General features: G+C 39.4%; 2 protein-coding genes across 4 annotated transcripts in view; one reads left to right on the top strand and one right to left on the bottom strand.

Moving 5' to 3' along the window:
• Positions 1-717: 717 nt before the first annotated feature.
• LOC144995348 (relaxin-3 receptor 1-like) lies at positions 718-5,958 on the bottom strand. The gene is made up of 2 exons (XM_078954996.1): positions 5,879-5,958; positions 718-5,299 (listed from the first exon to the last, which is right to left on the bottom strand). The coding sequence occupies exon 2, from the start codon at positions 5,180-5,182 to the stop codon at positions 3,983-3,985; it is 1,200 nt and encodes a 399-aa protein (XP_078811122.1). The 5' UTR covers positions 5,183-5,299; positions 5,879-5,958; the 3' UTR covers positions 718-3,982.
• Positions 5,959-13,173: 7,215 nt separating this feature from the next.
• LOC101160989 (zinc finger protein 516) overlaps positions 13,174-27,684 on the top strand; it is a 29,310-nt gene continuing 14,799 nt past the window's right edge. Inside the window, exons 1-2 of one of the 3 annotated variants that reach the window (XM_023960025.2) lie at positions 13,252-13,538; positions 26,734-26,795. The gene's annotated coding sequence lies outside the window, so the exon portion shown is untranslated. Of the gene's footprint in view, positions 13,539-21,965; positions 22,040-26,733; positions 26,796-27,684 lie in introns of all 3 variants that reach the window. The other 2 variants (XM_078955389.1, XM_011480775.4) reach the window with 2 other exon arrangements.

The following is a 27,684-nucleotide window of genomic DNA, read 5'->3' as shown; positions in this document are numbered from 1 at the left end:
CCGCCCAGTGTGTTTTCTATGTCACAAGTATGATCTTTTTCAAACAACATTTTTGTCAACTGGTCCTGATTCACAACAATTTGAATAAAGAAATACTCAGAAATTCAGTTTTAAGCTTAGTTTTCTTAATGTAGGTCCTCTATCAGAAGAAAAATACTAAAAACACAATTTTCATTGGAGTGGGTTCAATGAAACATTAATCTCAAAAACAATGAATGGATAGACATATTTTTGTAAATAGACACAGATTTCCATATGATTAAATGGAGAAATAGAAAGAAGGCACCCGAAGTTGTTTATAGCTTTAATAGCTTGTGCATGACTGCACAAGTGGGTATCCACAAACATTAAAGATGCCGTACACACAGTTTAATACCATGCTCATTTATTTGCTGTTTGATTTACTCCAAAATCTGCAGGTTTTATGATTGTTTTGATGTGCAGATTATAGGACATACCTCAATCCAGACTGTTTCAGCTGAGGACAAATGTTTAAATTAAACACCAGCACCACTGTGTGGCAAAACGGAGAAACAGCTGTGTCCAAAGAAGGAGCAACTTTAGAAAATGTTTTCAAGATCTACATCTTCTTTTTTGCTTCTTTTTCTATAACATTGAAATAATTATATTTTAATGACTGGCCAAAATGATTATTTCTTCTGAATAACTTTTTTTCTGGGTTTTGTTTACAAAAAAACACTCGTGCTGTAAGGTGACTGAATGTACGTAGAAGCTTTATTTTCTCATTTTTCATCAAATATAAAATACACTTTTCATGCATGGAAACAATAAACCGCAAAGAACACAAGTTATTTTAAAGACACATATAAACAGGGGGAAAATGGGCAAATCTGTATGGGGCACACAGGCGACCTGCGTGACATATTCCCGTAAAGCCAACATATTTTTGCACATATTTTTTCAACAGGCATGCTGAGGGCAACAGGCTGATTAGGCTTATTTCCCTGGTCCGTCTGCATCTCTGTTGCATTGCACTGACACAAAAATTAGAACGTTTATTAATCAATCAGATTGTTCACATCGCCTCCTCATTTCCTATTTAGGGTGACATGCTCATGTGATGACGCATGTCATCACCGCAGAGAACACCACCATGGATGACCAAAGTTTATTTGTAGATGTTCAAATGCATACCATCATGTATGATACAAAACATGTATTTTACCAAGGCTCAGTTAGGAAGGGGAGGGCATGGAGATGATCGTTTTAGTGTTGGATGAGCGCAGAGAACAGGATGAAATACTCGACATGGGAGTGACAGGACAACCAGTCCTCTGGGATACAGGGGGGAGGGGAGACGGACCTGAGATGCAACGTGTCAATGTAAAATGACTGATGGTCCTGAAACAAAGTCCTCACGCACTGCAGACGGACCAGTGTACATTCATAGTAGGGGTGAAGTAGGTGAGATGCAGAAACGTTGTACAGATTTCTTTTTTCCAACCCCCACCAACTCCTGGGCACTGTGCAAGGACCCGGTTAGTGCTGATCATGAGATAAGTGTGCCCTCCTAGAAATGACAAAACTTGACAATCAGAGTGTAGTTCATGTGGTCCTCCTATGGGCACGTACCTGTTACTGTGCAAGTAAGGGGCCAGTACTTACACTTTACAAATGACGAGAATGTAGCGTATGGTGGTACATAAGCATCCCCATGCGTCATAAGTGGACGCAGCTTACAATAGCCTTACGAATACTTTACGATACACTTACCATAAGCACGACAATTGTACCTTCCATTTTCATGTTGTCATGAACCTCCTGCCATTCTCTACGACCCTCCATGGACCCGAACGACCCCAAGACCTGCATTATCCCTATGGGTCAACCCTCCTTAAGGCTGCATGCGACTCAGGCTATGTCCACACCGCCCTAAGCAAAGCACATTCAAGCGACCACTTCCAATAAAAAGTCTATGTAAACGCACCTGAAAGCCGTGTTTTGGGGCTTTCATGTTCAAAACTTTTGCGTTAATGTGCAGGCAAATTTCTACGACCATTATCGGGTCCTACGTACAAAGAGCATGGTCATTGAACTCGAGTTGCCAGCAAAACCAGGTTTAACCCTTGTGCTATCCTAGGCACTTTGACATTGGGAGTGGGGTCATCTAGACCCCACAAGACAGTGCGCCGAACTTTTTTCTGCAATGATTTGCGATCTGCACTAGTGTCCATGGATTACATGAAATCCTCTTCACCTTTATCCACCTTTGTCATGGTAGGGAGAACACGTCAATGGTCATCTTGACCCTATAGGATAGCACAAGGGTTAACTTTGACCACTCAGATTTGTCCGTGATGCGGTGAAACACACTAACTCAGAGCTTAGCTGGTTTATCTGGGAAACCAAGACACGACGATGGGCCTGACGACATCTGCAAGGCTACTCTCCTGACATGGCAAGAATGCTAGCAATGAACTCAACCATGTCTGTTCCCTGCCCCCAAATCCCAAGTGTTGCACCGCTCGACATTTTGCACAAAGCCAACTGTAGATGGGTACTTGCGCTGGCAAACAGTAGAAAAAAAGAAGAAGCCCCTCCCTGCTTGTCCAGTGTGAACACCATGGGCTTATGAACGTGTGATGTGTATGTAGCTTCTTTAAGATGTTTATTCTCACAACAGGTGTACAACACATTTGATAAATGTCATTATAAACACAGCATGAGTCAATTCAAGGATACAGTTAGATCAGTGTTTTTCAACCTTTTTTGAGCCACAGCACACTTTATCTTTGGCAAAAATCCCGCGGCACACCAGCATCCAAAAATTTAAAAAGGAGAAACTCATAGTCTGTAATTCTGTACAGTCCCCTCGCAATCTAACACACATTTTTGTGATAACTGTGGCAGAAAAAGCTGGAAGTTGCATCTAAATTAGTTTTCAGTAATACATTTCAACTAAATTATTTGAAATTTTACCGTGGTAGTTGCTTTTTCCTCTAGTTTATTAACATGCAATTTTATGAAACCTCACAAAAAAACAAATACCTTCTTTCTAAATGTGATAATGCACACTTTGTTGGCCATTAACCCTTACTTAGATTATTAAATTTTTTCAATTTAGTTTAATTGTGTCTGTTGGCCACTTCACCTTAAACCTGTTTCTTAAATGTTGTTATTACTTCTTCTTAACATTTTAAATATAAAATAATCCAGACATTGTTAGAAAAGTGTTTCCGTTAGAAAGATGACTTGGACCAAACTCTGGGATGTTTGGCTGTTAATAAACACAAACCTTGAAGGGGAACTAAACTGTTGACCTCTGATTTCATCAAGAAGATTTAAAACTCTCTGATATCTGTTCGTAGTGGTTTTAAGACGTTTAACAGGGAAGACTCATTGAAGCGCAGAGATGCTGTAACTTTAACCCGATGCATCATGGGAGATGTAGTGCTAAAACTGCTGCAGATCACAGACACACTCGTTTCTCTGAGCTTCATTGTTTTGTTCACTTGTTTCACGGTCTGACACCGGATTCAGTGGAAAGCTACACCGCTAAAGACGAACTTTAGCTGGTATTTTTGTTGGAACTGAGAGACTTTATGAACAGAATCAGAACAAGGAAGTGAAGACTTTAACCACTTCTGATTGGTCAGACTGATGACGTGTGATTAAGACTCCAAGAATGATTGGTGGAGACAGTTAAAGGGGCGGGACTTTTCCAGAAACAGAGCTGAAGCTGCGGCTAAATCGTGGTACTGTCATTCTTATCAAAATGTCTTTAATAGAATCAAATAAACAAAAAGAAAAAAGTATTTTACAATCTTTCATATTCCTAACTACTCTGTGTTTTATCAAGGCCTGTTTGGATGAACAAAGAGCTGATATCCTGGAGATGGAAAATGTTTTTAGATTAGTGAATGGGTAATTTCCCATGGCACACCGGTTGAAAAACACTGTTAGAAGGTATCCTTGAATTGAATGTTTGATAAAAACTGTGACCGATGGTTGTTCTGGGGGTTTATAAAGGGGTTTCCAAACCTGGTAGTGGGGACAGCGGTTCGTATCTGCATGTGTCCGTTTGGGACGTCTGGCTATACATGTTGAGTGGAACAGCAGGATACCCCGCTTGCGCTGACGCCTCCTCCGAGTGCATCTTGTAAGGCATCTTGGACATAACTGCCAGTCTAAGTTTGAGAACAACATTACGAAGAGCCGCGCGGTATTCTTTCCTGATCAGGCAGTAGATGACAGGGTTGAAGCAGCTACTGGTAAAAGCCAGGCAGTTGGCCAGAGGAAAGAAGTATGTCTGAGCCGTGTAGAAAGACTTGCTGATATCAATTACATCAAAGTGGATGAGGACGTTCCAAAGTGTGAGGACATTGTACGGGAACCAGCATGCACAGAATGAAAGCACCACCACTGCCACAGTCTTGGAAATATCAGCAGTCCGAGAGGAGCCGCCGCTGCCTCTGAGTTTATGTTTGCAAAGGAAGCGCAGCAGCAGCAGGTAGGAGAGGATGATGGTGGCGTAGGGGAGCAGAAACCCCAGCACCACTCTCAAAAGTTGGTTTATTCCGAGCCAGGTCGTGTCCGGGAAGCGGAGCAGGCACGCCGTGTCTTTGCCCACGTGTTTCAGATCTGCAAAAATGGCTCGGGGCGCAGCGGCGATGAGTGCCCCCACCCAGATGAAGGTGGTGGCCAGCGGGTAAGAGCAGGATCTGCTGCACAGAGACGAGCCGGGCTTCAGAGCCGTGGCCACGGAGCAGTACCGGGTCAGACTCATGGCCGTCAGAAAAAAGCAGCTGGCAAACACGTTCAGCCCCGTGAGTAGAGAAACAGCCTTACAGGTGACCAAGCCAAAAGGCCAGTTGTAGTCCAGGGCAATGTCCACCGCCCAAAACGGTAAGGCCAAAGAAAAGAAAAAATGAGCCACAGCTAAATTAAAAACAAAGAAATTGATGGTGCCTATGGTGATGGTGCGAGTGGAATACAGGAGAAACATGGCCAACAAATTACCCAGGACTCCTACTGTGGCCACAATAAAGTAAACCACAGAGATGAGTATTCTGAGCCAAGGGGATCCATCATCATAAGTCTCCAAGCCACTGCCATTGTTAAGGCCATGGAAAATGAGCAGAGAGTTGTTACAGAATGGACCCACACATCCAGCTATGACGCTGTTGAAGAACTCCATTCTTTCCAGGTCAAGATTTGACATTTTTGTCTCCCTGAAAAACCTCAAGGCTAGTTTTTGTCCACTTGTCGTCTTTTGTGGTCACGCAGAATTAAAAATGTACGTTCTGGCTGAGTTTTTATTAGATGAAAGTCCTTTACCCTGCAAGGGAAGAGGAAATTATTATTACATTATAGAGGGAGCAGACTTTGAGCAGATAAGTGGATTAACTTAGTCAGATAAACAAATTACATTGAAGCGTTGGCCACAGTCAGATAATTCAGTCGAAATCACATACTAGGCAGCAAGTAAATTCCCCCTTTGATGTAAAGATTTATCATTTATTCAGAACAAATAGCTAAAAAGGATGTAGGTATGTTAATGGACCAAACAGAAAGTTGCACAATTTTAATGTCGAACAGTGAGGTCATCTCCACAATAAAAGCATGTTTCAAAGTTTCACACTGAATTTGGTCTTTAATCAAAATAGGTTTTAACAATTCCTTCCAAAAATTGTTATATTTTGGCAGAAAGATTTTCAGATTTTCATCAGCAGGCGAAAATAACGTAATAGCGTATTGTCCTGCTTGCTTAATGTGAACTGTCATCTTTTCAAACAAGTAATACATAAAAAAAAGCCAACATGCAAAGCTCTTAAAGTTAATTTCTAAAACGGCTAGAAGCATGTGCATGCTGTCAGAGGAGTGTGACATGCAGAAATTGAGACAGAGATAAACTTACCCGAACATCCAAAGCATGTATTTAGAGTTGCAGCTCTCCTGAAAATCTCCGACTGCAACAGCAATAACCATGCATGCGTTTGCTGCTTTGGATTTTGGCCCCGCCCCCAACAGGGTTGTCCAAATTAAGAAGCAGCCATGCTGGCACCACAAAATACAGAACCAGTAAATAATTCACTCCCGAACAACTCTAAATAAATGATGATTAGAATTAGATATTATAAAATGAGCTAAATCTTTAAGCTTCAACTCTTGTTTTAAAAGTATGGAAATAACAAATGCAGTCATATCTTTACACACACACACACACGCACACACACACACACACACACACCCACACACACACACAATAAAAAAACAATGATGTGGCACTAATTGTTATTTTAAGAAAACAATTTTCATGCTGATTTTACCAAATAGTGAAGTAATTATGAAAGTTCCCCACAGATTAGCTTAAACAAAAATACTTATTGAATATGTTCATTTATCATGATGCACATTTTTTAACTTATACATTTTGTGCTTTTTTGTAGATGTAAATGTGAAAATGATTCAGTTGTTAGTTTTTCTTCAATATTTTTCCTGTTTTAGACCAGTTGCTTCATTTTCTGTACACAAAACAGGTGATTTTCTATCATTTATGGCCAAAAATGTGATTTTTGTAACTAAAAAAACGGTTTTGTTCCTGTCACAAAAGGTTAATTGGAAGCAAATCTATTTCATATACATTTTGTTGTCTACTGTTCACAAGAGGAGGGAACTGTTTCTGCAGAAATGATTCTTTCTCCATTATAAATTGTTGATAGTGAAAGGAACATCAAGAGCGAAAGAGCAAATGAAATTAGGATGGAAAACGGCGGAAGAGTGAGGAAATTGATTTATGCTGATCTGTCCAAGCGGGAGCATAGTCATAAACTAGGAGGACAAATAAATAAATAACGAAATAAAAGGATATGCTGCGTGAGCGTTCATGTTCCGTTCAGAAACATGGAGCAGAATCATGGACATTTGAACCTGGACTACTGTGTCAAAACAGCTCCTTAACAGTTGAATTCATTTCATGAGCGACGGAGTGACAAGTATCTTAATTAAACAAAACATTCAATTCAAAGAAATGAAGAAATTTCCACAAAAATTCATAATTATTGCCACATTATTGATAAAATCCTTTATATTCTTTTGTAAATAATTAAGTTTGGTTATTTGGGAAATGCTTTTATTTTGGTAAGAAAGCCGGAAAAAAAAGAAGAATTGATGGTAAGAGTGCAAAGAAGCAAGATAAAGGGGAAGATGTGTGAGCACCAGCAACAAATTAGTGGCTACAAAAGCAATTAGATGTAGGAAAACTAATTAGAGCTGCAGAATTAGAGCACAGAAACGGCAACAGTTTGGTATAGCACCTAAAACAACAAAGAAATACTTCTGAAAACTGGAGACAAAACGTTTTATGCCTCACTTCGAGTTTTAAAAAACATGATGTAAAAAACAACTCTGAGACTTTCTAGATGTAAAGCAGTAATTCTATACTATTGGTTGTATATGTTTTTTTCTTAAACCGTTTTTCTTACATTGCTATATTTAGCCTTTAACACTAAAGGAGCCACACTTTATGTTTTTGTTGCACTTAAGGCACAAATTTATAAAATAAAGTTTGAATTATTTTCAATAATTGAATTATTACAGTGCTATATTTTTCTGTTTAAAACAAATCTAATTTCTTTTAACTTAGAGGACAGTACAGATAAATTCCCTTCAAAATCAAACACACCCTGCATCAGAAGATGGACTTAACCCTTGTGCTATCCTAGATGACCCCACCCTTACATTGACATGTTCTCCCTACCATGACAAAGGTGGATAAAGGTGGAAAGATTTCATGTAATCCATGGACACCAGTGAAGATCACAAATCATTGAAGAAAAAAGGTTCAGAGCACTGTTTAGTGGGTCTAAATGACCCAACTCCCAATGGTAAAGTGCCTAGGATAGCACAAGGGTTAAAAAGCAGGAAAGTCAAGCAAAAAATGTTGTGTAACCCTTGTGCTATCCTAGGCACTTTACCATTGGGAGTTGGGTCATTTAGACCCACTAAACAGTGCTCTGAACCTTTTTTCTTCAATGATTTGTGATCTTCACTGGTGTCCATGGATTACATGAAATCTTTCCACCTTTATCCACCTTTGTCATGGTAGGGAGAACACGTCAATGCAAGGGTGGGGTCATCTAAGATAGCACAGGGGTTAATCATTATTATTGGTGCACCTCGTTTTACTATGGAGTATAATAAACATGACAACATTGATGTAGAATCCACAAAAAGCTATACATCTAAATGCATTTACAGTATATACTTTAAAAACTGCAGCTAAACACTTTAGTGCAGCAGAAGAACAGATTTGATTATTTTTGTCCTAATAATAAGCAGCTCTGATAGTAGATTAAAGCTTTCACTATATTTTTAAATTAGTTATCTTACATTTTTGCAGTTCTGAGAAGGGTAAAAAGTGTAATTTTAGGAGTGGTACAGAAACAAGTCAAGTAATTTTTACTAATATAAGATTACCTCACTTTAAAAATCTAAACATAAATAAAATCTTAAATAATGTTTTATTTATTTAGATTGTTAGCATTTTTCTAAGAGACACAATAGAGTAATAAAAGTCACTATTTTTTACATTTTTTAAATATTTTAGACAAATCTGTTTTTCCTTCCTGAACTTTTACAATAAAATATTCTTGAGTTTATTTCTATCACATATTTCTAATTAAAGACAGATTTGACCTTTTGACGACTTTAGATACAAATATGCATCAAACCACTGCAGCTTTAATTACCTTAACTTAGCATGGACTTGAAAGCAAAAAGATTTTTTTTTCATTCAAAAATAAAAGGGTTACAGTCTTTGGATGTTTTAAACTAAACAGTTTTTTTTAAATAACTTTTGTGTGTTTGATAGTGGGCCTTCTGGGATAATTTCAGAACCCAGTTTCTGATCCGGTTATTGTCCGGTCCAAACAGCTCAGCTTTGAAAAGTTAAATGTAAACAATGAAGAGAAATAGTGAGGTCAGGATAGTTTAGCTTCCCTGTCATGTCTGTTGTGTGAATTTACCTGTCAGCTTATGGGAGCATTGCATGACACAGCACAGGGTTCTATTCTATTCTATTCTATTCTATTCTAAACCCCCCATTCTAAAAAACAGAAGAACCTCGCTGTGTCTAAAAGTGGGTAACAGTGACCTCTAGTGGCCAGATTTAATGCAACACGTCTTGTGTAGATAATTTGAAATAATACACGATAATAATTTTACTGACATTTGCTTTAAAGGAAACAATAGACAAAAATGGAAACAAACAAACAAACAAAAAGAAATATTGGACATTGTTTTAAGTGTAAACATGTCCTGTTCTGCAGCCTTGCTCTACATATGGAAACACAAAATTGTTATTTGTTTGTGCGTGCCTTGTGTATAATAAATATGACTTTTCCCCTGAAATTTGTTTTTTTTTCTTCTCTTTTGATGAACAGCTTTTGTCTATTTTTGGTAATACAGTCTTTCTGCTTTGAATATTATTTGATCAAATCAAATCAAACCAAAGTTTATTAAGTGTTGCACTTTTGCAACACAAGGTACCCGAAGTGCGCGTGAGGATTTACAGGAAGTCAGTGTAGGGGATGGTTGCGACATGCACGCTGTTTCTTTACTCGTTGCATCGCAAGGGAGAATATAGGCTTTGATGTGGACGAGAATCTGTGGCCAGACAGACAGCAGCGTGTGGACGGCGAGCAGGGTGAGGACGATGGCCAGGAGAGAGAGGGAGGGTGAGGACAGCGACCAGTGAAGAACTGTTAGTTGGGAAACTCAAGCATTATTTACAGCACTGTAGGCTGCATCATTTCATTGTGTTTATATTATAAAGTATATTATGCTGTATACATTTTTCTTTTTACTCTGATGTATGAAAGTTACTTTCTGTGTGTGAATGATAATGGTTAGATTTTCCTTGGCAGTATGAGTGCAATGTCTGGTGTTACTGTAAACCTAAGAGTCTACTCTTACCCTAAAATCCTTTTTCTTTTTTTCAGTTTTATTCAAAATTGTATTCTGTTAGCTATACAAAAACAGTACAGTTACCATTGTCAATAAAGGACTGAGCTAAGACTGAAAAGTGGACATAAGGGATATTTCAATGGTCCTGTGCTTTAGTGACAAAATATCTAATCATTCTGACTTGCAGTGCCTACACAATGCCATAGGGACAAAGTATTTTGGAGGCACTGACTGTTTAAATGAGAAGTAAATTTAGTTTTGACACATGAGTGAATTGTTTTGGGACGAATATGAGCTTTTGCAGGTGAACCATGGTGTTGTGCCGAACCATCCACATTATTTTGACAAAAGCACCAAGTGTGTTGAGAACGTCCAGTCTGATCAAGAAATGAGCCAAAGCTATTGAGAAGGATCTTTGCCATTTTGGTGGCACTGACTCTTTACATGGGAAAGGAATTTAGTTATGAAGCATGAGTCAACAGTTTTGGGAGATATATTAGATTTTGCAAGTGAGCTATTGTGTTGTGCTAAACTGTAAGACTGTTTTGCCAAATGATCTTTGAGTTTTCAGAATGTAATTCCTGTTTCAAGAAATGAGCCAAACAAATGGAGAAAAACTGTAATGGCCTCATCTTTTTTATTTTTTTATTTTTATTTTTTAACTTGTCCTGTCCAACAGCTAGGCAGGCAGATGAGAGCTGAGGGCCTCTTGTGTTGGACATATTTTACTTTAACAAGAGGGGTTATTAGGAGGGATGTCAGAGGGGGGTGATAGTGAAAGGGGGGGGTAAGACCATGAAGCAGCATAGAGCAGACAGGTTTACTGGTTGTTTATCATCACGGTACGGTTCAAATGTAGTACAAAAAGGGCGGGGCCTGTTCACACACGCTCAAATATTATCAACACACCTGCTAGCTGCAAAAAATGTCCACATGTCAACATGTACACAAAACAGATAGTGTTCACGAACGCATACCTATGCCTTTAAACCAACTAGTGTGAAATCTTTCATTCATTTAATCATGCAAATTATAAGTGCAAAGGTGAGCTAACACCTGTGCTCAGGTGAGTGTTTATGTTCTTCTAAAATGGATGGTGGAATGTGAAAAGAAGGAGGAGGAGCGCCCAGCCACCCCCACACCCAGACCCCCGCCGCAGCAGCAGCGGCAGCCGGAATTCCCCCAACGCCACACGGGAACAGGCAGGGAACAACCGCCCCCCGGGCGACCAAGACCGCCACCCAGGCCAGGGCCAGCAGGACCGCTGCGAGGCCCCCAGAGCCAGAGAGCAGGGAGGCACGGAGGGAAAGAGAGCGCCGCCCCGGCCCAACCAGGAAAGCAGCCCCCCCGCCGCGCCGGAAGAGCCCAACGCAGGGCCCCGCCGGAGATGGCCTCATCTTTGCCTTGAATTGTTCTATTGGATGTCTAGAAAAAAACATTTACAGTGACAGTTTACATTTACATTACATCTTTTGTGTAATGGCTGTCCTGGGGTTAAAACAAGTTCTACTTCCTGTTCAATCAGTGTAGATCATGTGTAAACTGACACCTCCAGGCAGCGGTTCATTCCAGAAACAGAATCAAAGCGGATCCCATTCTGGATCCAACTCTGGGCCTTTCCTGGGTTTCACAGGATGACACGGAACAAGATGCAGAGAAAACCCATCAGCCAATGTAATCAACCGTCAGAGAACAGGCAGAACGCTCTGACACAGAGGGCTCTGCCAAAGCAGCTTAAATAGAAAAACTAATAAACCAAGTGCAGGCAGCTGTGTGTTACACTGAGTTTTGGCTTTTTTTTGTTTTATCAGTATAAAAACAAAAAGGATGTTTCCTTCTCTTTTGATGATGCTTCTTAATGAGGAAAAGCACATCATGTCTTAAGACAAGGGAGATTTAAATGGAGATTCAATGCTTCAAAGCTGCTGGTTCAGGTCAGGAACAGGTACAGCTCAGAAACGCCACAATTTTTTAGAAAAATCAGAAAAGATTCTATGAAAGTAAAAGAACAAGTTAAAACTGGTCCAAACAGTCTCTTTAAGCTTTGCTCCTCTTTGTTATTTCTTTGGGCTTTAAGTCAGACTACAGTTTCCCAATAGGGTCTTACACATCTGCAACATGTGATTGTGCAGACCTTTCCACAAAAACAAGCTGTGGTTTCTCTCAAGAGCATGTCATCGTGAGAGACGCTGGATTCTCCAGTTTGGGCCTGTAGGTTAGGTTTGTGCCCAATGTTAAAGTGCCTAGGATAGCACAAGGATTACACTAAAATGTGTATATTAGGCTAAAAAAAAAAGCAACCAAATTAACCCTTCTGTTGGTCAATTCTACAGAAGTCTGTCTGTGAAAATACCTCCAACAGACAGAGAAGGAAGACCAAAAACAACAAGTTGTGTGAGGCAGCAGCCAATAGAAAAGCTCTGAGTGATGTCAGTAGGTTGTATTTGATTGTCAAGTCTACTCTGTATCCCCATGCAGTAAAAAGTTGGACCACATTCATCCTGTATTCCATTTTTTCAAACAAAGTTGCCCCCATTGTCGCATCTGTAACTGCCCCATCGTATTAAATGAAGTCAATATTATAATATATTTCTTTTCTCTTGGTTGGCTTGTTCACTTCATAACTGCAGGTCAGATTTATTTCTTCAGGCACCTTTGTATGTGTTTCAGTGAAAACATTGAGGCCGACTACCACTTCTTTTGATCTATTATAAAAGCCTCCACAGTAGTCTTTTTTTTATTATGATTATGTTGATTTTATCCGAAATCAAAAACCTGTGTGGTTTTCTAGGACATACTTTCTGCAGAGCGCCAGTAATTCATTAGAAATTCCATCTGGGGTGTTGTGGGCAGGACTGTTGCCGTCATCCATTATAGTTTTGGTCTTAATCCGTTTCAGCTATATCAAACAGATCCTTTGATAAAAATAAACTATAAAGTCCCCATAAATCAAATAACAAACAGCAATTGACCAGAAATCTTTTTTATTCTAATTATTTTGTATAGATTTACATTTGTCAGAGACAACCTTTCTACCTAAATACGTTTAATGCTAATTTTTAGCTTCACGTTTGTTTGTTTTTTTGCAACATGTTGATGATTATTTCAATATTTTTAATTTAACTTCATTATTTGGTTTTTTAAAGCCGGTGACATTTTGTAAATTAATTTAAAAGCCTTTTTGTCCGAATGGAGCGACACAAACTCAGTTGTCTTGTGCCCCATGGCTAAAGAAAAACAGTACCAAAGAAAACAAAAACACTGGCCCAAACTATTGCCATCTCAGCTGAAAGTCCGAGCACGCGCAGGACGGACAGAGCGGCGCGCGCGCGCGCAGAGATCCTCGCGCCGCTTGTTATTAACGTTAATAACGTTATCTCTCGCGTCACTCATGTCTCAACAAGGACCGCCACTGCAGAGGAGCCGAAGACTGCGGTTCAGGTGCACCGCTGTGATTGAATTACACTGAAGTTCGTGGCGCTGCGGTGTTGGAGAACCAACCGTGGCCCAAATCGGCCGTGTTTGTCATCTGAACGAAGGCTGCCATTGTCTCTTCTCTGACGGGACTCTTCCAGGAACGACCTGCCGCCGACCGGTCGCTAACTCCCAAGGTAAGGGATGATGAGGCGGAACGACTGTCATGGGGCAGAAACAGGGGTATTGTGTGGGGTTGTTGGTGACTCCCGCGGGGTTGTTGAGTGGTAGCGCTCTGTTTTTATTACTTTGTCAAGTCGAAAGTACCAAAAAACATCCGGTTTGCCGCTTTATTGGTTGTTTGCAACTGTTACGGGTTCTTGTCGTCAAACGCTCGGTCAAGTTCAAAGACCGCCACGGTCGCCCCGCGCGGCTGATGGAAGCCCGCCGCGGCGCGCGGGGTCCTGCTCCCCTAAACTTGTGGTAGGTGAGTGCAGACGGGATAGACAACAAGGCTGCCATTGTACCGGATCAGCGGCGGATTAACGGAATTCCTTCTTTCTGCACTGTCTGAATGGCTTGCAGCCCCTCTCTGCCCCCTGCCCTGCCTCTGTGGGGGCGCAGCACAGCAAATATGCCCATAAATACCCCTAACTTTTCAAAATAATATTCAACTTGGACACTAACTATGAGGCCCCATTGTTTACTAATCCAACATGTGGATGGGCCAGAGATCATTACTGTTCTGCTGCATGGAAGACAAGTGGTTATTTTTAATACAATAGAACCAAATATACACATCGTTTATTGTCAAATTAAATAATTCCAGTGTATTCCATTTTTATTAGTGGTTTAACCCTTAGTTCTACTTTAATCAGACAGTATTACAGGCTTTAAACATGTTTATCTGGGATGTTTGTGTTTTTTTCTGTCATCCTAAACTCTCGCCGATATCCAGATGTGATATTAATTTTAGGCCTGCAGTCCTCCCTGGTAATAAACCACGTTGCTCCAGATTTGCTGTTTCTTGCTCCTCCACCCCCTCACCCCCCCCACCCCATACACTTGCACATCATGCCTGACATGCACCATGCCTCAGCTCTCCCCTCCTCCCCCTGGAGTATGCGGCCGACCAACATGTGGGGAGGTAATCCCAGCTATTAGGGTAATCTCCTCAGCATGGCGATCAATAGGGGAGGGTGTGTGACACAACTACCAGACAAGAGATGCAGAGAGGGTGGAGATGGGAAAAGGGGGGGGGGGGGTTACGACAAATTTTGTGCTAAAGAAAAATGATTTAATCATCTAGATTAGGTCAGGAGACGGGGTCTGGACAGGAGCTTGTTGGTGGAGGGGGGGATGGGTGCAGACATAGGAGACAGGAGGATGTTAGGGGTTAAGGCCATCTCTACTTTGAGGAGCTGCCTTGCCATAAGGTGCATCGATTTCATAATCTAATCAAATCAAATAGATTCTTTATTTTCAAGTGTGACAGCTAAAACAGAAATGCTGCACAAATGCCAGAGCGGTGACCAAGTAAAAATAAGCAAGCAACATCGTTTTAGATTTCTGCTTCAAAACCCATTTACCATATTTTTCAGACTATAAGTCGCTCTGGTGTATAATACTACGTTCATACGCATTTAGCCCATGGTGTTCACACTGGACAAGCAGTTTTTACTAGGGCATGTCAACCATCTACAAATGGAAGAGGCTTGGTGGAAAATGTCAAAGTGGTCCAAATCTTGCTCCAGGCTTTTTCTTTAACAGTTCTAAAATGATTCATGAGGGACTTGGTGTCCACCTGGTTTAGCGTTCAATAGGTGTGCGTTTTGTACGTAGAGCCCAAAAACGCTCTTAACCCTTGTGCTATCTTAGACAACCCCACCCTTGCATTGACGTGTTCTCCCTACCATGACAAAGGTGGGTAAAGGTGGAAAGATTTCATGTAATCCATGGACACCAGTGAAGATCACAAATCATGGAAGAAAAAAGGTTTTTCTAAAAGATGTAATAAAAGTTAAGTTAGAAGATTTAGAAACTGTTTGATGTGTGTTCGTTGTTGTTTTAAGACGTTTAGAGGAGAGACTCGTTGCGCGCCGAGAAGCTGTCTCTTTAACCCAATGCATCATGGGAGATGTAGTGCAAAAAATCCGCCAAACGCAGACAGATTGGCGTCTCTGAGCTTCATTGTTTTGTTCACTTGTTCCATGGTCTGACACCGGATTCTGTGGAAAGCTACACCGCTAAAGATGAGCTTTAGCTAGTATTTTGTTTTAACTGAGAGACTTTAGGAGTTAAATCGGTACAAGGAAGTGAAGACTTTAACCACTTCTGATTGGTCAGACTGATGACATGTGATTAAGCCCTCCAAGAATGATTGGTTGATTGGTGGAGACAGTTTAAGGGGCGGGACTTTTCAGAAAACGGCTTTAGTTGCTGCTAAATCGCGGTACTGTCATTCTTATAAAATGTCTTTAATAGAATCAAATAAACACAAAGAAAAAAGTATTTTACGATCTTTCATATTCCTAATTTCTCAGTGTTTATCAGGGCCTGTTTGGATGAACAAAGAGCTGATATCTTGGAGATGGAAAATGTTGTTAGATCAGTTAATGAGGGCAATTTCCCACGGCACACTGGACCATCTCCCACGGCACACTAGTTGAAAAACACTGGTCCAGATGACCCAACTCCCAATGGTAAAGTGCCTGGGATAGCACAAGGGTTACAAAAGTTCGAAACACGCGTTTACATATTTTTTTCCTTTGAAATGGCGTCTTGAACGCATGTTGCTGAACGTAGGATAAGTCGCAGCAGTCAAAAATGCAGAGTAAAGGAGAAAAATATAATATGTTGCACATTTGGGAGAAATGCATTCAACAAAATACTGTAACAAGAACAGACTGAGTGGCTAGGGAAGACCACAGCATTAAATCCCTGTCTGTCGCGCTTTGCCTGATGCCCAAATCGTGCCTCAGGACTTCAGATTGCGTCTGTACATGTAGTGTACGGAAGATAGCCTACCTGGTGTCGCGCAGGTGCCGGAGTTCTTCTGATAGAGGCTGGGTGGGGTCCACTTGTTGCCCTTCCTTGCCCATTCCTTGCAGGCTGCATTATCCCTGTGGCGCTGCGTTGCGCCCGGCCTTGTCTCGGCAACACTGCCCCCAACCCGACCTCACCGTGGACTGAAGTGCTCCCTGCACCTTCTCTCCCGTATGTGAGAGGGACAGGGCGCACTGTTCCTAGTGCAATCTTACAGGGTCACGTCGCCCAGCGGGCACAAGGGGTCGACAGTAATGTCGGCTACCCACGCCCTAGTTCCCTTTTTAATGATTATCACTTTTGTTTTGTTTTTTTAAATAGGACCAAAATGATCCATGCAATGATCATTTTACTGCATCTGCTAAGATGTGTGTCATTGTTTACTGCCCTCTCCAATATGACGTCCATCTTTACATTGGACAATAGTAACAGGCTGTTGTAGGGTTGCTAGCCTATATTACTCATTGACCCATAAATACTCACAGTTACACCTAGGGGCAATTTAAAGTAATCAATCAACCTATAAAGCATGTTTTTGGACCGTGGGAGGATAAAACTTTATATCACATATAAGTCCTGGGTATAAACTGCTCTCCTGGTCAAACAATGCAAAAAAGCAAAGATCTTATTTACAAGAAGTATTATTAATACTTTGTGTTATTAAACTCCAAAGTCATCAACACCTTTTAAAAGCAAATTAAATTCAGTTTTAAAGCTCTACAGTCCTGTTTTATCTCAAATATTATATAAGTGAAAAATTCTGTCATTAGCATTAAGGATTTTAAATTTTTTGCAGTTTTTATTGTTTTAAATAAGAACATTATCAAATACTTTGCTGTATCTCATTTGTCATGGTACACACTAGGGGGGAAGTGTCACACATAAAAACCTAAGCAGAGAAATGACACTAAAAAACACGACGGAATACAAAAACCCCCTCCTCTAGCACTAAGACTCTTTGCTGCAAAGCCTCATAATCTGCCTTCAAAAAAGTGTGGATCCATTCTTGCTGAGTGTGCATCACCTCGTTCGCTGTGATTACCTCATATTGGATTCAGAGGAATGCTAACACGTGTTAGCATTGTCTGTTTTTAGCTGGGTCCTGCCTAAGCTCATAAAACATCACAGTAAGAAAGCTGATAAAGAAATGTGATGAAAACAGATGAATATTAATAAAAAACCAAAGATATTTAAACTAAAATTAAATGTCAGACTAATTAACTACCAGTACTACTATTGAAATAAAGATAACATATATTTTTTATAAAAACTGCACAACATATACACACAAAAAAAAACAATAAAAGTAGATGTACATGTACTTTTTACATGTACATGTAACCAGGAAAGCCTTGTGAACTCAATCTGAATGGGCAGAGAATGGTAATAAGTGTCACACCTGCATCTGCTTGGGTTTGGACACAGCAGTGAACTGTAGATGACCACCGTGCCTGGAATAACCACACAGTTTCAACAGCTGCTCTCTTAACGGTGATATTGCCAGACCAAGACAGAAGAAGGAGGTTGGAAGAAGAAAGCCGGCCAGTCCTGCTAATTTTCTGATTCTAACAGGCACTGCTAAAGGCACCACAACCAGTATAAAGTGTGAATGCTCCACCAACATTCTGCATGCTGGATAACAAAGGATCACATCTAGTTATCAGTCAGTGTACAGCCTGTAAATATTATCTTGGCATCGTTAGACTCAGACTGATGGTTGGATGAGTGGTAAAATGTTTCACCAGATACCAGTTTCCAGATGCTATGACTCAACATTAAGACGTCACCTGGACAAGAGTCTCCAATGACATTTTGTCAGACTCAGTCGAACAAAAATACACTGCCTTCTGCAACATGCATTCAAGGGACCGTTGTCATTGAAACTCTATGCAAAAGTTTGTTCATGCATTTTTTTAAAAACCTTTAAAACTCTTGCGTTCAAACGTAGCTACGTACATTTTTTAAACTGTTTTCAGGCTCTACTTACAAAATGCCCAGCCATTGTAAGCATTAAAAGTTAAACAAGGTCAAACTTTGACCAGTCAGGGACGTGGATTTGGTAGTAACTAATTGATGGCGTCTTTTTTAATTCACGGAAGTGCCCAACGTTTGACAATTGATCTTGAAAGAGAAATTAATAATTGCAGTTTGTGCCCTGATGGAATTATGACACAAATGTTTTATATATGGGAATAGATCCGTAAAAGACAAAGCCTGAAGCAAGATTCAGGGACGGAAAAAGATGCTCTTCTAGGTAAACCCCATGGGCTATCCTGAGGCTCAAGAACCCATATTTTGCATGTTTTTGAACATACGTCACATGCCCACTGTGTATATATGTAGCTTAAGTGTCAAAAGCTCAATCCTGGCGAATGAAGATATTTATTCATTCAGGTGACGCCTTAAAGTTTAGTCATGACAAATGTACCTTATTGCTTCTCTTCATTAAAACATTTAATCAATTATCCAATATAAGTGGTGAAATAGTTCAAGAAGACTCAATCACAAAACAAGCTAAGTTCTGCTTACTTTGATCATGTTGTTTTTGGCTAAATTAAATTTTGTTTTTTAGCGCTAAAATAATTTTTTGCCAGAATAATACATTTTTTTGAATGTAAATTCCTATATAATGGATCAAAATAGTGTCAATATGAGATGTAAATCGTGTAAAATTTCCATGAGTTTATCGATTTGTAGTTATAGTAGAGCTGTTTTAACAATAATTTCATCATATTTTAGACCATATGCTGCATATTTCAAAAACTTTAATAAAAAATATCATCTTACAGAAAGAAACAAAATAGTTTTTAAAAATCAATGATGCACCGATAGTAGCCTAATTACTTATCTTACAACATAACAAGCAAGGCAGCTGTTTTTGCGGAAACTTAAAATCACCCCAGACAAACATCAAGAAAAAAAGACTTCAAAATGTAGCCTGATTTTTTTCCCTCCAATTTTGGTAAAATGTTGTAATATTTTTTTACGTTAGCTAAAATTATTTTTTAAAAAGTAACTGGAGTATTTGTTGACTACTGGAACAATTGGTTTCAATAATTTTCTTTAAAATTCCAATGTTTTCTTATTTTCCCCTTTTCCAGATATATTTTAGACAGCTGCTTTGATAAAGTATTTTTTTAAGTTATCTTTTGTAGGTTATTACTTGTAAAGGAAGGCAATTTGATCTCTTGCTACTTGTTTCTACAGAAACAAACACCTGTCCCTGCCTTTTAACCCTTGTGCTATCTTAGATGACCCCACCCTTAAATTGACGTGTTCTCCCTACCATAAATAAAGGTGGATAAAGGTGGAAAGATTTCATGTAATCCATGGACACCAGTGAGGTTGACAAATCATTAAAGAAAAAAGGTTACGCGCACTGTCTAATGGGTCTAGATGACCCAACTCCCAATGTTAAAATGCCTAGGATAGCACAAGGGTTAAAGGGGCTCAACTTGCTTGTGGATAAGCTGATGAAGGGCAAGCCAGACCAAGGATTTGACACAAAGAGAACACAGTTTCAAAATAAAACTAACAGGATATTAAAACAGGCAAGGACCTGCCAAACTCCTAGAAGATAGTTAATGAAAGAAATAAACACCAGAATGCAGAAAACCAGAAGATTTCTGAAGGATTTCATTTCCAATAGATAGCAGTACAGAGAATGGAATTAAGTTTTTATATTTCTTTGAGAAAAAATATTATTATATATCTTATTGGGTTTGGAAAACCCAATAAGAAAGAATTCTGATTTATTATCTTTTAAAACATGAGAATCTGTATTTGAGTGGGTAGTAATAATATGAAGCTCAAGAGTGTGAAAAAGGAAACTTCTCCAAAAGCTTTGTTGACATCTTCTTTGAAATTAAATACTTGTACAAAGAAATAATATAGTAGAACATAAATCCAGCTTGTGGTGTGTCAGCCAAGTTCCCGGAAAATAAAAAACAAGAGAATCTTGGCCTTAAGTGTCCAGTGGATGATCTGGAGTTCAAACACTGGGGAACAGTCCAGATGGAACATAGGAGGGATGAGTAAGGGGTTCACAGATCCCTTCTGTTTCGTCCCAGTGAGACTGCGAGAGATGAGATTGGATGAGTCTGAGGGAATCAGGTTACTATCGGCCCATTCTACTCCAGAGAAGCGGTGGTGTAAAAGATGCAATACCCCAATGGGAAACCTAATCCAGACGCTCTTGCCAGCTGTCATTCTCTGTGACTCTTGGGCAAAATAGCCAAGCAGTTTTTAAGTTACTCTTGTTCAATTCTTGCTTTAATCAGAAGAAAATCCTACTAAAACAAAATACGCATATCTTATTTATCAGAAATGTTCTTACAAATTAAAAGTTACTGGAGAATTATTGCTTTTACATGTGTAAAAATTGCCTTTTACTTCCACATTTGTTTCCTCTCTTCTCTCAGCCCTTAACATTTCTCGATCTTCTCATGTTCCTACTCCCTGACGTTGCTCTTTCCTGAGATTGCTACATCTATCATTACAGACTTCATCTCCTTTTTCTCCAGCACTACAATATCTGAACTGTTAGCCATTGCCATTTTTGTATCTAGAAGTGCCACTAAATCCACTGGATCTTATTGTGATCTCTCCACTTTGACCTTTGTATTGGATCTCTGTTGCTGTTGGTAGCTGATCACTAATAAATCTATTATCTATTATCTATCCCATTTTAGTTGTTATGTTCTATCTGAGGATAGATACTTTTGTGTTAGTTTATCTTGGGGGGCTTGGTACCAAATTGGAGTTTTGGGATGTTGGTAACATTTCCTCCTCTGACCCGCTGTACCATTTGTGTTTTAATTCTTCAATTTGTAGTTGCTTGTCTTGTTGTTTTCCCTAGCAACACTTGATCCTGGGTTTCCTGGGGGCAAGGACCTGATCTTACCCATTAATTATATGAGAGAACTAGACTGAGTAACCCCTACCCCATGAGATTCCAAACAGGAAGGACCTGCTGGTTCCAGGAAGCCAAAATCCCATAGATTTCTATTGAGAAATAAACACCTATGACTCATATTTTCTTGCTCTGCTACCTTTTTGTTAAGCATGTTCTCCCTAACCCTAATCTTTTTCTGTAGAGCAAGTTATTCAAGTTATAAACTGGCCAATCAAATGCCGCAATAAAATTACAATGTCTCTGTCAATCTACAATTGATTGACAGATTGAGATCCTGATTAGCAAGAATGGTTGCCATAGAAATGATAACTGAGAGTGGCATCTGAATTGCAAAAAAATGGCGACTAAATTGACTTCATAGTAAGCCATTTTCTATGGGTGACATCTCATGTACTCAGTCCAGTTCTTGTATACAGTCAAAGATCTTACAGCTAAACAAAGCCGCTTTATATATAACGTGATAAAAATAAATCATCAATGAGTATCACTTTACCTATCAGTAATTGATTTAAAAAAATACATATTTGTCATCGTTTGTACAGTTACCAATTAATCATCAATCTCAGTAAGAATTAAGGAGTGCAAAAATGAAGCAATCAATGTTATGTATTGTAATGTGTTATGTAACGTTATGCTAAAGTGAAACGACAAACGTCTTCCTTAGGTGGGAGCATGACGAAAAGTGATGCAGTAAAAAGACACCATCCAGAGTGATAGAGACACATAAAGGGAGACAGGGTGAGTCTGAGCTGACCTTGCCATGATAATCTAATCCCTGTCGAGAGTGCTTTTTTTAGAGAGCAAGTTAATGCCAGCAGATTATGCTTCAATGTCTCCCACACTAGCCAATCCAAACTGAAAAAGAGTATGGGGTCTTTGTCACCTACCTCACCAAATACATAAAACACAAATAATTGAGTAGACTTTTCTTCCTCTACCTTTCTGGTTTTAAGTGGAGTGAATTTTTCAGGAAGCACGTCTGGTAAAACTTCTGCCATTTGTTCCTTTGCTCTGGTCTTTGTCTTGTCATAGATGCACCTTAATGCACTAAGGGGCATCCACGATAAAAGGCCACTCATTGAGCAGCTCATCTCATGCAGTGAAGAGTAATCCCTGTATATTGTTGTGTAACCAAGTGTGGAGATGGGTAAGGAGGGGGATGGGCAGCGATGTGGAAGTTTCAGCACACTGTGACTGTTGAGCTCATGGCCGTCTAATCTTTTAGGTACATTAGGCGGCCCAGCCTCAGAAGAGGGCTGCTTCACCTCTTTTTCTTTTTTTCAGGCAAGTAAGTGTTGACAAACACCACACATTGCTAAAATTCAAACCTGGGTGTCAAGTGTGTGACTATGCAGATGATGGTGTCCTGTTTGACCCACTTCAATGCAGCAAATGTTCTTTCTCTGTACATAAAATAGTTGGTATATGTCTCAGTTATTATAATTAAACATATTAGCATACAGCTTAACTGTTACAGCTATTAATCCTCAAAGAAATTGTTTTTAAACATTTTGGGCTAAATTTTCTTTTTCCAAAGAAATTGGAGATTTATTTGAAATAATTATTTAAAGAGGCTTGTTTATTTGTTACTTTTTAAAAGCACAACATTTTTTAGAGAAAGAAAAGTAATGTCATATATATATATATATATATATATATATATATATATATATATATATATATATATATATATATATATATATATATATATATATAATTTTCTTTGCAATGTATGCTTGCATTTTCCGCACTATAGGGTGCACCACATTATAAGGCGCACCGTCAGTGAATGATCTATTTTGAAACTTATATTAAATATAAGGCACATTAAGGAAGACAAAAAATTCAGAGAAAAGTCTGCTAGTTAGTCAGACTTTAACTAAGGTCAAGAGAACTGTAACACAGAGCCTCGTTTGCAACACATTAAAAAAGACTACTACCACTAAGATAAACATTATTGTGAGTACGCTAACACCAAAAAAAACAAAACAAACAAACAACTGTCTGACACTACTCTACACTTTAAGTCACATTAACGTGTTAACAACAACATCCGACCAAACATTTTGACAGTGTGCCGTGTACCTCTAAAAGTCGCTTCAACATCAGGAAACACAACCAGAATTAATGCATAAATAGGTGTCCTGGATTATAGGTGCAGTTCTTTTTCCTTAAGAAAATCTAGGCTTTTAAATGTGAAAATATGATAAATAAAATACGCACTAAAAAAACTATATGTTTAATTCATCAAGGTATTTTGTTTTCCTAGGATCAAATTATATATTTCCTTCTGCTTTGATTACATTGTAAAAGCTCTTATAACAACATTTTGTACACGACATGTTTCAAACACTTTCAACTGGCACTAAGCTTCTTGTAACGTTAGGCTAAAATGGTCTTTATGTCTGAACTACATTTAGCAGAGGAAGCAGTCTTAGTTTCTGTTCTGGCTTTGGTCTTTTGCCTTGCCGGCCACAAATCTGTGGATGCGAGGTGAGGCTTAACAAGTGAGTATTGCTGGAAACACAAGCATAAGGACAGTCACATGCTATTTCCAGTCAGGGGTATGTTGGCACGGGTTTGTGGATGTGAATTTTTGGATGACTTCAGCGGCCCACACACACAGTAGAACAGGAACATTTGCATGCACAAAGAGGATAAAGAAAGCATCTTTTTTATAAGAAAAGAAAGGAAAAATCCTTTGTGGAGTTTAGATGCATCCTGCAGCAGATATCTGCTATTTCCAATTTGCTGCAGCAGTGAGGCACACACACCAGACATTTTCACACACACATCACACCAACATGGGCTTTCAGAATCCATGCCCTGACCATAGGGAGTTTGTGCTGAGCTGGTTTGGACGTCAGGATGAATCAATATGAGGACAGCTGACTGGACATGCCTATTCATCTGCCAAAGAAAAGCGAGAGGAAAAGGGAGTGAAAAGAAATGAGTGGAGCCCCGGAGCAACATGTTTGGCTGAATTGCTTTACTGATTCTCTAAAATGCATTTTGGGTTTATGGAATGAAAGCTGAGGAGGTTGAAAAGATAATTGATGGGAAGGGGGGGTGGGGGGGGTGGGTGGAGGTAAGACGTATCTACAATTTGTTTTAGCTAAAATACAGGGAAAAAAATAAAATAAAAGTCATTTGCAAAAGACCTAAGACAAAAGCTGTGGCAACAAAGGCATAAGCTCGTAATATAGAGGTGGCGAGCTCCAAACTGATGGCCTGTTTATACCCATCTGTTGCCTTCAGCTCTCTGACTTTATCCCCATTGTGTTAACTCATTATATTCGCCTTAACCTTGACCGCTTAATTGCCACCCTCCAGTTTCTCTCGCATATCCTCCGCCTCTTGGAGACAGTGTGCCACATTGGCCGTGCACTAATCTGATAGCGTCTGCCTACAGAACACCTGCCATATCCCGAAAGGCCCTCGGAAAATCTTCCATATCCAGGAAACGACACCCATTCCAAACCAGCACCCAAAAAGATCTGCATGTAGACAGATGTGCACATGAATTCATTTTATAGCTAAACCTATATCCATCACTCACTGTTGTTTAAATGCATGCTTTTCCTTACACTTCAGACCCTGACAAACACAAACAAGCCATTTCTTTTTTAGTGCTGCTTCTTCTCCAGACATGGATTTGAAGAGTGTGACGTGTGGATCCAGGTCTCTTTAGTTTAACAATCACTCTCTCGACCCCCTAATGAGGGCTGGAGGGCCAGACATGAAGCGATGTGACAGTTCTGGTGCGGCCAACACAATAGCAGGTTTTTCTTTAGACTGCTCGGCTGGCTGTATACCAGAGTACCTTCCTTTCACTAAGAGGCAACCCAACAAATGGTCATTTTCGCTTGAGTAACGTGTTTAACCATGCCTGTGCTCTGCACTGTTTTTCATGTAGAATGGAAAAAATAGCTTTTGTGCTCTGGAGTGATCCATTTTTTTTATTATGAGTCTAAGAGCTAAGGGGGTCTGGCAGCTGCAGTAATTATTTTTTGTCATTTCAATTACGAGTGTTGGATTTGTGTGCATTGGATCGCATTAAAGCGGATAGAATTGTCTGTTCTTTGTCAAACATGAAAAATGTTAAAAAGGAACATTTAGAAATATGAATCAGGGCTTAGACTGTGTCTGTGAGTTTGTAAAATGAAGTTTGCTGATAATGGATTATCGATCGTGAATTAGAGAGGATGCCCGCTTGGGGTTGATCCTGATTGGACAGGATTGAACAGTTCTCCTCATGCTTCACCTCACATACTCAGTTTAGGCTCAAACAACCCCGGGACCAACAGACACATGTTTGTTGGGACACTGACTCATAGTTTAATCTGAACAGTCAAATTACCCAGAGTGCAATGTAATCTGTGATTCAAATAGTTTAAGCTATAAAACCTAAAACCTGTTCTTATGTTTTTTCCCTAACGGAAAATTATACAAATACAGCTATAAAGTTTTAGAGAAGGGGGTCACAAGTTGATGCAGGTGGAAGATTTAACAGGTAAAACTAAAAACTGTTGATAAGTTTAGCTGAAAGATACTGTTTTCAGCCAGAAGAGCCTACAAAATTCATGAATTCATGAGTGTAAATATTGGTGTAGAAACCAAGAAAACTAAATTGGAGAAAATTACAACTGAACATAGGTGTACAGTTAATATTTCACTTTAATTTCCCAGTTGTTAAGCTTTAAAGATTTATACAAAACAGCAAGGCAGCGTAGTTGTATTTACATTTAATAAGTTTGAGAAGTGGACTGAGTGACTCCTCCCCCCCGGGGCTCCAAACAGGAAGTACCCGCTGGCTCCAGGAAACCAAAATCCTTCCAGTGAGAAATAAAAATCTATTACTCAGTCATTACACCAGAATAACCATTTCTGTTCTACCACCTATTTTTAAAATGTTCTTGCTAATACAAATTTTTTCTTTAGTAAAAGTTATTAAGCAATCAGATGTCTCAATAGAAGCATGTGGTCAAAGGTTGAACATTTAAAAGGTTTGATTGACAGATTTCGTGTAGCCCGCTTTCTATTGGTAGGGGTGTGGACTTCAAACAAGCTCACTCCTGATTGGCGAGAGTTGTTGCCATAGAAATGATGACCTCAACTGATTTGGACCAATCTTTGCTTACGGACAACATCTGGTTCAGACATAGCGGCATACATATTGTGGAAAAATAGCGACTGAATTGACTTCATTTGGTTGGAACTTAAAAGCTTTGTCCGAATTCCTTCAATACTCACTACATAGTGCACTGTATAGTGCGTTCTCCATTTTATAGTGCTGCTTGAATCTAAAGCTATGTCTGAATTCCCACCCTAATACTTAACTATTAAAAAGCTAGATAGTGCAGGACTTTCTAGTGCTCTGGATTTTGAAAGCAATTCAGACGCCATGCTCACTACTTTTTCTTTTGTTACAGGTGGATATGACGTCATCGATTCAACAAAGTTAAAATGAGAGAAATGGAATATCAATTTCTATGTATGTGAAAACATTATAGATATTGACAATAAAGTTTACTTTGACTTGGTCTAATATGAAATATGAACTTTTTGCAACAATCATTTATGAATCCACTGTCTTCTGAAGATAAAAACGTTGATGATTTATTAAAAAAATATAATTAAATACATTTTTTGGGTAAAAATTGTATTCGCCGATCTAGTGAGCATCGATGTGCACTGGTTTTTCGCAGACACTTCTGGGAAATTTCTGGGCCACTGGATTTTGAAATTATAGATTTGGACAGCACTACAAAATGGCAAACAAACTACCGGTATATGTGGTGAGTAGGAAAGGAATTTGGACACAGAACCAAATTCCAAAAGCGGGTGCCCTAGAAATTTCCCAGAAGTCTTTGTGAAAAACCAGTGTGCATCGATGCTCACTAGATTGGCAAACATAGACCACAATGCATTGCGTTTAATGTATTTTTTTATTTGTATGCATAAATGTATTTTTTAAATAAAGCATTCACATTTTCATCATCAGAACACAGTGGATTTATAAATAGTCGGCGTAAAACGTTCATTTCGATTAAAAAAAACATTGTTTGCAGTGAGCGTGGTGTCCAGATTGCTTTTAAAATCCAGGGCACTACATAGTCTCCCACTATATAGTTTTAAGCTACCTGTACACGTGCAGAGCTGTTTTAGAGTCTGTTCTGAGAGGGACAGACAGGAGGCCAGTGGAAAGATCAGACCGGTGCGATCAGGTTTCCTGGTTTTAGTCAGAACCCAAGCTGCATCGTTCTGGGTAAAATGCAGCCGTCTTACAGCACGTTTGAGCAAAAGTCTAACCTCTGAAAATGGAGGTAGGGGATAGTAAACCCACAATATCTGTCCATCCTTTCTGCTGCACCCCTGTACAT

The sequence above is a fragment of the Oryzias latipes genome, chromosome 11 (assembly GCF_053564925.1).
Source record: "Oryzias latipes strain Hd-rR chromosome 11, Olatipes_Hd-rR_3.1".
Classification (NCBI taxonomy): domain Eukaryota; kingdom Metazoa; phylum Chordata; class Actinopteri; order Beloniformes; family Adrianichthyidae; genus Oryzias; species Oryzias latipes.
This window is presented reverse-complemented; position numbering and strand designations above follow the sequence as displayed.